This window comes from Ambystoma mexicanum, chromosome 5p (assembly GCF_040938575.1).
Source record: "Ambystoma mexicanum isolate Mex_15411 chromosome 5p, UKY_AmexF1_1, whole genome shotgun sequence".
Classification (NCBI taxonomy): Eukaryota; Metazoa; Chordata; class Amphibia; order Caudata; family Ambystomatidae; genus Ambystoma; species Ambystoma mexicanum.
This window is the reverse complement of record NC_090930.1, coordinates 35,398,645-35,410,999: the sequence shown is the minus strand read 5'-3', so window position 1 is coordinate 35,410,999 and position 12,355 is coordinate 35,398,645. Positions and strand designations below refer to the sequence as shown.

Here is a 12,355-nt window from a genome sequence, read left to right as displayed (position 1 = left end):
TTTATATCTGACAGGATATATGCATTTCCTTTCTATCCCTTAGAAGCGGTCCCCATCCGCACTTTAATAGATTGGGTTATTGTGAGGGTGTTGAGACGAATACATCATTTAACATACGGATTTCACCACTCATTTCAGGATTCTTAACGGATTTCCCTCAATATAAGTGGATTGGATAAGTGAGTTATCCTTTAGTATCACACTTACCTTGTGAAGGAATTTTATGGATACATCTTTGATGTCTACCTTTCCTTACTGTTTTTTGCACTCTATAGAAATTGAGAAAGTAGCACAGTTCCGGATTTGAAGCATTTGGGACTGAGGCCAGGTAGGTCCCTGCTTCTCGGGGGATCTCTGAGGCTCTGAGCCTGGGTCTGTAATGAAATACGAGAGAGGTGTAATGAAATTAGATTTTCTCAAATGTCTATTTGGACAACTACAGAGTCGCGGGTTGTGGGTTCACTGGCGTATCATCAGAAATCTCCCTGCACCGCTGCAATATGGCGGAGGCTGTGTACGGGGATACAGTGGAGATTTTGCAATTGTTATATAGAGGTTTGGATCTTTATTTTCAGCATGATTTGCTCCTGAAGAAGGGGTGTCTTCCCCGAAACGCATCAAGCTCAAACTAGACTGTTTGGCCTCCTCAAGAAAAAGGAATCAATAAATTGCCATCGGTCATTTGATTAATTGTACTGTATAATTGGATTGATCTTTGAATTCTTGGTTGAAATCACTTATTAAAAGTCTAGCTGATGTTCAGCATTGAAGTGTTCAGGGGACGGGAGAGTCCATAGACTGGACCCTTTTTCTTCACTGCTCCACAGAGAGCTGAAGAGATTCCCTATCCCACTTCTGCTCCATGATGAGCAGAGGAGAATCACTGTCCCACTGCTGATCCATGATGAGCAGAGGCAGTTCCCTATCCCACTTCTGCTCCATGATGAGCAGAGGCAGTTCCCTATCCCACTGCTGCTCCATGATGAGCAGAGGCAGTTCCCTATCCCACTGCTGCTCCATGATGAGCAGAGGCAGTTCCCTATCCCACTGCTGCTCCATGATGAGCAGAGGCAGTTCCCTATCCCACTTCTGCTCCATGATGATCAGAGGCAGTTCCCTATCCCACGTCTGCTGCATGATGAGCAGAGGCAGTTCCCTATTCCACTTCTGCTCCATGATGAGCAGAGGCAGTTCCCTATCCCACTGCTGCTCCATGATGAGCAGAGGCAGTTCCCTATCCCACTGCTGCTCCATGATGAACAGAGGCAGTTCCCTATCCCACTTCTGCTCCATGATGAGCAGAGGCAGTTCCCTATCCCACTTCTGCTCCATGATGAGCAGAGGCAGTTCCCTATCCCACTTCTGCGCCATGATGAGCAGAGGCAGTTCCCTATCCCACTGCTGCGCCATGATGAGCAGAGGAGATTCCCTATCCCACTGCTGCTCCATGATGAGCAGAGGAGATTCCCTATCCCACTGCTGCTCCATGATGAACAGAGGCAGTTCCCTATCCCACTGCTGCTCCATGATGAGCAGAGGCAGTTCCCTATCCCACTGCTGCTCCATGATGAGCAGAGGCAGTTCCCTATCCCACTTCTGCTCCATGATGAGCAGAGGCAGTTCCCTATCCCACTTCTGCTCCATGATGATCGAGGCAGTTCCCTATCCCACGTCTGCTCCATGATGAGCAGAGGCAGTTCCCTATCCCACTTCTGCTCCATGATGAGCAGAGGCAGTTCCCTATTCCACTGCTGCTCCATGATGAGCAGAGGCAGTTCCCTATCCCACTGCTGCTCCATGATGAGCAGAGGCAGTTCCCTAGCCCACTTTTGCTCCATGATGAGCAGAGGCAGTTCCCTATCCCACTGCTGCTCCATGATGAGCAGAGGAGAATCACTGTCCCACTGCTGCACCATGATGAGCAGAGGAGATTCCCTATCCCACTGCTGCTCCATGATAAGCAGAGGCAGTTCCCTATCCCACTGCTGCTCCATGATGAGCAGAGGAGATTCCCTATCCCACTGCTGCTCCATGATAAGCAGGGGCAGTTCCCTATCCCACTGCTGCTCCATGATGAGCAGAGGCAGTTCCCTATCCCACTTCTGCTCCATGATGAGCAGAGGCAGTTCCCTATCCCACTTCTGCTCCATGATGAGCAGAGGAGAATCACTGTCCCACTGCTGCTCCATGATGAGCAGAGGAGATTCCCTATCCCACTGCTGCTCCATGATAAGCAGAGGCAGTTCCCTATCCCACTGCTGCTCCATGATGAGCAGAGGAGATTCCCTATCCCACTGCTGCTCCATGATGAGCAGAGGCAGTTCCCTATCCCACTTCTGCTCCATGATGAGCAGAGGCAGTTCCCTATCCCACTGCTGCTCCATGATGAGCAGAGGAGATTCACTATCCCACTGCTGCTCCATGATGAGCAGAGGAGATTCCCTATCCCACTGCTGCTCCATGATGAGCAGAGGAGATTCACTATCCCACTGCTGCTCCATGATGAGCAGAGGAGATTCACTATCCCACTGCTGCTCCATGATGAGCAGAGGAGATTCACTGTCCCGCAGCTTCTCCATGATAAGCAGAGGAGATGCGCTGTCCCACTGCTGCTCCATGATAAGCAGAGGAGATGCGCTGTCCCACTCCTGCTCCATGACGAGCAGAGCTGATTCACTGTCCCACTGCGGCTCCATAATGATCAGAGGAGATTTACTATCCCACTGTTGCTCCATGATGAGCAGAAACGATGCACTATCCCACTGCTCCTCCATGATGAGCAGAGGAGATTCACTGTCCCACTGCTGCTCCATAATGATCAGAGGAGATTCACTGTCCCACTGCTGCTCCATGATGAGCAGAGGAGATTCACTGTCCCACTGCCGCTCCATGATGAGCAGAGGAGATTCACTGTCCCATTGCTGCTCAATAATGAGCAGAGGAGATTCACTGTCCCACTGCTGCTCCATGATGAGCAGAGCTGATTCACTGTTCCACTGCCGCTCCATGATGAACAGAGGAGATTCACTGTCCCACTGCTGCTCCATGATGAGCAAAGGTGATTCACTGTCCCACTGCTGCTCCATGATGAGCAGAGCTGATTCACTGTTCCACTGCTGCTCCATGATGAGGAGAGGCGATTCACTGCCCAACAGCTGCTCCATGATAAGCAGAGGAGATTCACTGTCCCGCTGCTGCTCCATGATAAGCAGAGGAGATTCACTGTCCCACTGCTGCTCCATGATGAGCAGAGGCAATTCGCTGCCTCACTCCTGCGCCATGATGAGCAGAGACGATGCTCTAACCCACTGCTGCTCCATGACCAGCAGAGCCGATTCACTTTCCCACTGCTGCTCCATGATGAGCAGAGGTGATTCACTGTCCCACTGCTGCTCCATAATGATCAGAGGAGATTCACTGTCCCACTGCTGCTCCATGATGAGCAGAGGAGATTCACTGTCCCACTGCCGCTCCATGATGAGCAGAGGAGATTCACTGTCCCATTGCTGCTCAATAATGAGCAGAGGAGATTCACTGTCCCACTGCTGCTCCATGATGAGCAGAGCTGATTCACTGTTCCACTGCCGCTCCATGATGAACAGAGGAGATTCACTGTCCCACTGCTGCTCCATGATGAGCAAAGGTGATTCACTGTCCCACTGCTGCTCCATGATGAGCAGAGCTGATTCACTGTTCCACTGCTGCTCCATGATGAGGAGAGGCGATTCACTGCCCAACAGCTGCTCCATGATAAGCAGAGGAGATTCACTGTCCCGCTGCTGCTCCATGATAAGCAGAGGAGATTCACTGTCCCACTGCTGCTCCATGATGAGCAGAGGCAATTCGCTGCCTCACTCCTGCGCCATGATGAGCAGAGACGATGCTCTAACCCACTGCTGCTCCATGACCAGCAGAGCCGATTCACTTTCCCACTGCTGCTCCATGATGAGCAGAGGTGATTCACTGTCCCACTGCTGCTCCATGTTGAGCAGAGGAGATTCACTGTCCCACTGATGCTGATCAGAGGAGATTTACTATCCCACTGTTGCTCCATGATGAGCAGAGACGATGCACTATCCCACTGCTGCTCCATGATGAGCAAAGACGATGCACTATCCCACTGCTGCTCCATGATGAGCAACGACGATGCACTATCCCACTTCTGCTCCATGATGAGCAACGACGATGCACTATCTCACTTCTGCTCCATGATGAGCAGAGGAAATTCACTGTCCCACTGCTGCTCCATGATGAGCAGAGGCGATTCACTGCCTCACTCCTGCTCCATGATGAGCAGAGACGATGCTCTATCCCACTGCTGCTCCATGACGAGCAGAGCCGATTCACTATCCCACTGCTGCAACATGATGAGCAGAGGAGATTCACTGTCCCACTGCCGCTCCATGATGAGCAGAGGAGATTCACTGTCCCTCTGCTGCTCCATGATGAGCAGAGGCAGTTCCCTATCCCACTGCTGCTCCATGATGAGCAGAGGAGATGCACTATCCCACTGCTGCTCCATGATGAGCAGAGGAGATTCACTGTTCCACTGCCGCTCCATGATGAGCAGAGGCGATTCACTATCCCACTGCTGCTCCATGATGAGCAGAGGAGATTCACTGTCCCACTGCTGCTCCATGATCAGCAGAGGAGATTCACTGTCCCACTGCCGCTCCATGATGAGCAGAGGAGATTCACTGTCCCACTGCTGCTCCATGATGAGTAGAGACGATTCACTATCCCTCTGCTGCTCCATGATGATCAGAGGAGATTCACTGTCCCACTGCTGCTACAAAAAAAGGTTGACAATGTCATGATGAAAGTGACTCCACGAAACCTAGCAGCATTGCAATGAAAACTATGTAAATCCTACACTCCCCAGCCATGCAGAGCATTGCATGCGCAAAGACATGTTATTTTAATGATGCTCACTGCTTGTTCCAGCAGGATGAGGTTTTGGAGTCAGTCTGCACTGCTTTGGATTGTTTTTTGCACTCGTTGCAAGTTGTACATTGCATGCATGGGGTGCACATTTCATGCATGGTAGTAACTGCAATGCTTGTATTGATCCATCATTACTTTTTCTTTATTTTATTTTTTATTTTTATTTTTATTTTCTTTATTTTTTTTTTAATGTGTTTCAGTTCTTATGAACTTTTCACATGTTACTGTAAACAGTGTTTACCGTTTTTACAAAATTACAGATTATTGTTATATTAATACATTATGCCAATAGTAATCTAAAAATAGTACAAAATCCTCCATTTATAAAGAAGTATTAAACATATGAACTATACAATATCATAAAAGCACAGTAAAAAGAACACGCGTTATTACAAATAGTCTGTTTCCTCATCAAACGACTTAAAATGTTTGCAGTTACTCTATCCACTTGATGAACCGTCCACCTTTACCCATCCGCGATACAGTGCTACGCGCAGGGGGTTGTTACCCGTATTCAAGCAGTAGCCCCAGAATGCATCATTCATAATGCCTTCACCGTTACTCACAAAAGTCCCAACAGGGTCATGTAAAGTGGGCCGTGTTCCCAACACCATGTGAGTACCTGGCAGGCTGTCTCTTCTCTGCCTCAAACACCCCACAGGCGACATATCCCATCCTCTCTCTGTCGCATGTACAATTCCTGTGTGTGACCTCATTGGGTGCTTATTTAATCTTAACAATAATATAAACCTGCCCAACGCTGGTGAGGAACACAACATCAGGTAACCCCAGGGAGCCTTATGTCGGATTGTCCACATTGTTTTGTGGGCGGGCCTCCGTTGAGGCCTAACGGACATGACGTCCCGGACGTGACGTCAAGGGTAGGGGAGGGACAGGGCACGGGGTTCGGCTGTTAATAAAGTTGGTCACGCAGCAACCTGGCTCCCGCGTATTACTGGTGCGCGCGCGAGCGGCTGCGAGCGAAGCACTTCAGGCAGAAGTGCAACACCTTATAGGTGTGAGTTAAGTTTTTAGTTTCACAATAACTTTTCAACTTTTACAGATCTATATAATTTTGTCCCCAATCCCACCGTTCCAATGTCGTCAATAGTTTTTTGTCCCAGTCAGGGCTCCATGCGATGTCCCCAAACGTTGTATTCATCACCCGGGCTTGTGTCTTCTCCTAACAGTTTCTACAATGGGCACGCAGGTCCAGTCCTGGGTCTTATATATATGAGACACCCCCTTTTCAGGGCTTGTATGGGCCAGGAGAGAAGCCCCAGCTCGAGTCTTATCAATTCAATTGGCTTACTCGACCCCAGACCCGCCTCCAAAACCTTCCCTCTATGAACCTCAGCCATGTGAGGTCTTGCATGCACAGGGCCTCTCATCCATGCAACATGGGGGCACAGAAGCACATTTAGTATAACAACAGAAGACCCTTTAAACTATAACGTGAGTAGTCTCTAGTAAATCTTGCTATCATTAGTACCACTGCTTTTCTACTTTCCCTCTGCTATGATCCCAGAGTCGCCGCCTTTAGGCATCATCGCTATTCCCAGACACCTGAAATGTCTTACTTTTTCTATATAATTCCCTGCAATCAGAACGTTTGGGGTTTTCATATCTCTGTACGCAAAGCGCAACGGCTTTGTTTTCCCATAGTTTCTCTTCCATCCATGTATCTCTGCGTACCTCTGCAGTTCCCATAAAGACCTTCTGGTACCTGAGACTGTCCGGATCGTCAGCACATGAGACGCGGAGGACACTTTCACCTTGGATCTTTGGGGCGGGGGGGGGCAATTATGCGCTTTCCGCAGTGTAGTTGGATGGTCAGCAATGTTTATGTTGAACAGCAGGGGCGCCACCACGCAGCCCCGCTTTTGATAGGGTGCGTAATGGAGCCCCTGCCGTCCTACCTAACCTGCGCAGTTCTAGAGTCCTCCAACTGCTCTTAAAAGACTGCCCGGGCAACCATAACTTTCAATGTTTGACCATAATCTCTCTCTTTCGACTGTGTGGATTACTGCTCGACAGTCGATCATGGCCACATGGAAATATGGCGTCCCTTCAGCATTTGGTGTCAGTGTTCATTTACCCATAGGTCTGAGACAGTGAGCTGTGCTTGACTGAGCTCTGAATCCCATATGGGATCTGTCCAACAGGTTTATAGAAGTTGCCCATTTTTTTGGTTCATCCAGGACTAGTGATGAGAACACTTTCCCTGTGATATCCAGCATCAGCAATAAACCTAAATTTACCGGCTCAATACGTTTGCCCTCTTTTCCTATATGTCATTTGGCGCTAAATGTACCTTTCCACCCTACCTGATTTGTGGCACGATTGCCGACCACCAGCAATGTTTCCTCTGTTGAGAGAGAAAATTCCTAGGTAAGACCCTAATTATAGTCTGCGGTGTTACGATGGACAGAGTAGGTTGATAAGTAAGTCCTTATCCACCATCAGTCTGGTCATATGGTCCTCTGATGGAATCACCTGCCTTCTGCACTAAGCCCTCGCGTGCAATGTTCGACTCAGGGTGATTGTCATGTCAAATTGCTGATTTTTAAGGAGAACCCTTTCTTACCTCCTAGGGTATTACAACTACTATGAGGACGAGGTGAACCGGCTCCAGGTGCTGGAGATGCCGCTGGCCCACGGACACTCCAGCATGATCCTGCTGATGCCGCGCTACGTGGAGCCGCTGGACCGGCTGGAGAACATGCTTAGCAAGGAGCAGCTGGCCTCCTGGCTCAGCAAGATGCAGCGGAAGGCCGTGGCCATCTCCCTGCCCAAGGTTAACCTGGACACCAGTCACGAGCTCCAGGTGAGTGCACGGTAAGAAGGGTAAAGCGGTGGGTACCGCGGCAAATGCAAGGCCAGGTCCATGAGACAGTTTATAGGACCTGGCTGTTCATGGCCTAGGGAGTGAAGGCCTAGACCACCTCACACGAACACAGAGAGCAAATACATCCCACTAGGCAATAAGGCAAAGAGATAGGTTGCAAGGATAACAAGGCTTTACTTGTGCAATGAACAAATGCCACCAAAGAACTCTGCTGCCCGAGAGCGCTCTGCCAAAAATTACATGAGCAGCACATTAAAAAGGCACTAAGCATCACAGTGCCATCATACATAGGGTACACATCGACATGGTTGATTGGTGGGTGACACATACGAGGGCCTGCTCCATAGAATCCATGAATCCATGAATCCTGCATAAAAGACTTCACCACTAGTACCAAAGAAGAGGACTCATGCGATATTATGATGTCTACCCTCTTAGACTATCTCAAAATGTTAGTAGAGCAAAATGCACCCTTACAGACTAAAACATTTAGAACCAAAAGCAAATTGCAAGAATGGTTCTCCAAAGAACTATCCGTGCTTAAGGGAACCAAAAGAAAACTGGAAAACACCTGGAAAAAAAATCCTACACCTGAAAATAGGGAAAAATGGAAAACTATTGAATCAAAATACAAGAAAGAAATAATAGAGGCTAAGAAACAGTATTTTAACAAACAAATTATGGCAGCAGAAAATGCCTCAAGTAAACTTTTTAATATCTTGAAGTCCTTAGACAAACCACCTGCCATTTTGCCACCTTTCTCACCTTCACAACAGGAATGCGACAACACCCAAAAGGCATTTTTTGAGAAACTAGAAAAGGCTAGAGACAAAATCACAAAAGCACAACTAAACAAACCTAATATCATCAAAATGCCAGCAGAAAAACCTCTCGAGAACATAGAACCCTTTCACTTCTCGTACATCACTAAAGAAGAGATGAAAAAAACACTTGTCTCTATGAAACCTACTTCATGCGCGGAAAACATCCTACCCGCCAAAATAATTATAGAAAACCCAGACATCTTCACCCCTACACTTGCTAAAATCGTCAACACTTCCTTCAAGGACCAACTAGTCCCCAAGGCCATAAAAAAAGTCACAGTTACGCCATTAATAAAAAAACCTGGCTTGGATCCAAGAGACCCAAGCAACCTTAGGCCAATAACCAACTGTAACTTCCTGCTTAAGATCATGGACAAAGTAGCCACCGCACAATTACAAGCACACATTGAGGCCTCCGATGCACTACACCCACAACAATCTGGGTTCAGACCATCTCATAGCACAGAATCAGCTATGCTGGACTTACAGACAAAGATGCTCAGCATCTTAGACAAGGGAAAAACGGGACTTCTCATCTTGTTAGACCTCAGTGCCGCCTTCAATTTACTAGATCATAATCTGCTCGAAGTAGCTCTAGGCAAAACGGCAAACTGCTCACAAGCGGCAAAAACATGGATAATGTCTTTTCTAAAAAACAGGACATCTCGAGTACACTGGGGAGACAAATTCTCCATGGAAAGGGAGATCCTCTGTGGGGTTCCCCAGGGAGCCAGCATGTCCCCACTGCTGTTCAACCTCTATATTAGATACCTATGCTATATTCTAGATCATGCAGATATATTCTTCACCAACTATGCGGATGATACGCAGCTGGTACTAGAACTTAGCGGGGACCATAAAACTGACTACGACAATCTAATCAGAATATATAACATCATAGAACAATGGATGGATTCCAACTGGATGTGTTTGAATGGAAGCAAAACAGAGCTGATGGTCTTTGGATCCACCCAAGCCAGAAACACACTGCCCCATGACTACGCAAACTTTAAGATCAAAGACGTCAACATCAAAGTACTTGAAAAGGTAAAAACACTGGGCATGATGATGGAAGCATCCCTAGGAGCAGAAGCCCAAACTCAGTACATAAAAAAACATGCAACTATTACTTGAGACTCCTCAGAGCCATTAGATTGTACCTTTCAGAGAACAACTGTGCCACAGTGGCCAGAGCAACTGTCCTCTCCAGATTAGATTATGGGAACGCACTTATGCTAGGAGCCAACAAAAAAATCTTACAGGCATACCAGATTATCCAAAATAACGCAGTTAGAATAATCAAAGGCAAATCTAAATCAGACCACATCAGTAACTCCAGGAAGGAATTACACTGGCTCAGTGGAGAGTAGAACCCACTTCAAGGTGCTTACAATAGCCCACAGATGCATACATGGGCTACCTAAAATCAAAAGTACGTCCTTATGTTCCAAGCCGCGCCCCAAGATCCACGGTTAAAAACAGGATCGCAGTGATGCCACACAAACGTAGGTCTGGACTAGGAAAATCTTTCCCAGTCATTACACTAGGCATCTGGAACAACCTACCAGTCCACATAAGGAAAGAACCTAACTACTTACGCTTCCGTAAGTTAGTGAAAACGCATCTCTTTAATTGACCCCGCCATCCCTGACCCACTAATCCTGATTTCATTAGGAACTGTCTCATCACATTTCTGTTTGTCTTCGTGTCCATGTCTCTGCGCCCCGAAACCCGCGAGTTACCGGCGCATTACAAATAAATAAATAAATAAATAAAATAAATAGGGGATGCCAGGGGCTAATTGGCTGGTTCTTTGTTGTCGATCTTGGTCCACGTGGGTCAGCTGGGCTCATCCAAACGGTGAAGGTCGGGGCACACATAAAAACATTGTTTCTAATATAAGCTAAACAATCTAATCTAATCTAAAACCATCAGAGGAAGGAGGTGCCAGAGAAAACGGAGGGTAAAATATTGTTATAGTGACCCCTACCTTTGGGTCTTCATTAATACTGCATTTCCCACCCAACGGTCTGCCCCAGGGGATGGATCTCAAATGTATTCTTCCTGGTACCTCATGTTACAGGAGACGTGTGTTGCAATTGGGAAGATATACAGCTGTTCAAGCCTTAGATCTGTGGTGGGCACCTTGGGGAGGTTAGAGCCTGGGGGTCGGATCGATGGAGTGTGGCTGGCTCCGGCCTGGCTGGGTGGGGGTCAGAGGCCCTGATGGCAGTTTAGTGGAGATGGATGGGTGCATTGCCGGGCCTGGTACTGTCTCACGCTTTGTGCAGGGCGCCTTCCTGAAGGTCAGACCACACGTCCTTGGCGGGTCCCGCTAAGGGACCTGGGAATAGGGCGGTAAGGGTTTACCGGCACTGGCATCCTTACCGGTGCCGGTAAACCCTTACCGCCCAACTCGGAATGAGGCCCCGTGTCTCAGAGTGACCAGCGTAGTGATCCATGTCTCAGAGTGACCAGCATAGTGACCATGTCGGAGAGTGATAGCATAGTGATCCATGTCTCAGAGTGACCAGCATAGTGATCCATGTCTCAGAGTGACCAGCATAGTCACTTTTTCTCAGAGTGACCAGCATAGTGACCATGTCTCAGAGTGATAGCATAGGGACCATGTCTCATAGTGACCACCATAGTGACTGGGTCTCAGAGTAATAGCATAGTGACAATGGGCCTCATTACGAGTCATCCGGTATGGAAATAACGGTGGCAGTAAACCTGCCGCCACCGTTATTTCCTTACCGGGTGATTCAGAGTCCTGCAAGCGGAGGTGTCATTCCGGCCAGGTCTGACCTGGCGGGTTTAACACCGCCCGCCTGCAGGCAGACGTGGAAACGCCGGCACCATCACGAGATGGTGCCGGTGTTTGCATGGTCCCCATTCCCATTGAGTCCTATAGGACTCAATGGGAATGGGGATTTACCGAATTCCGCCTCCGGAATTCCCGGGTCACTGGGATTGTAATGCCCCGGTAATTCCGCGAATCACAGAGGCGGAATGGTAATTCGAGTCCGGCGGTAACCGAGACGGAAAAACCGGCAGGTTACCGCCGGACTCCTAATGAGGCCCCATGTCTCAGAGTGATAGCAAAATGACTATGTGTCTGAGTGACCAGCATAGTGACCATGTCTCAGAGTGACCAGCATAGCGACTGTGTCTTAGAGTGACCAGCAGAGTGATAGCAAAATGACCATGTCTCAGAGTGACCAGAATAGTGACCATGTCTCAGAGTGACCAGAATAGTGACCATGTCTCAGAGTGACCAGCATAGTGATCCATGTCTCAAAGTGATCAGCATAGTGACCATGGCTCAAAGTGATCAGCATAGTGACCATGTCTCAGAGTGACCAGAATAGTGACCATGTCTCAGAGTGACCAGCATAGTGATCCATGTCTCAAAGTGATCAGCATAGTGACCATGGCTCAGAGTGATAGCATAGTGACCATGTCTCAGAGTGACCAGCATAGTGACCTTGTCTCAGAGTGATAGCATAGTGACCATGTCTCAGAGTGACCAGCATAGTGATCCATGTCTCAGAGTGATCAGCATAGTGACCATGTCTCAGAGTGATAGTATAGTGACCATGTCTCAGAGTGACCAGCATAGTGATCCATGTCTCAGAGTGACCAGCATAGTGACCATGTCTCAGAGTGATAGCATAGTGACCATGTCTCAGAGTGACCAGCGTAGTGACCATGTCTCAGAGTAACCAGCATAGTGACC

The 12,355-nt window shown here is 48.2% G+C and overlaps 1 protein-coding gene across 2 annotated transcripts in view; it reads left to right on the top strand.

Annotated features, from left to right (window-relative positions):
• Nucleotides 1-12,355, top strand: part of LOC138480698 (serpin H1-like) — a 258,733-nt gene that overhangs the window by 231,816 nt on the left and 14,562 nt on the right. For both annotated transcript variants that reach the window (XM_069612389.1, XM_069612390.1), the window contains exon 4: nt 7,539-7,771. In XM_069612389.1, the coding sequence (XP_069468490.1) occupies nt 7,539-7,771 (233 nt within the window). The remainder of the gene's footprint in view (nt 1-7,538; nt 7,772-12,355) is intronic.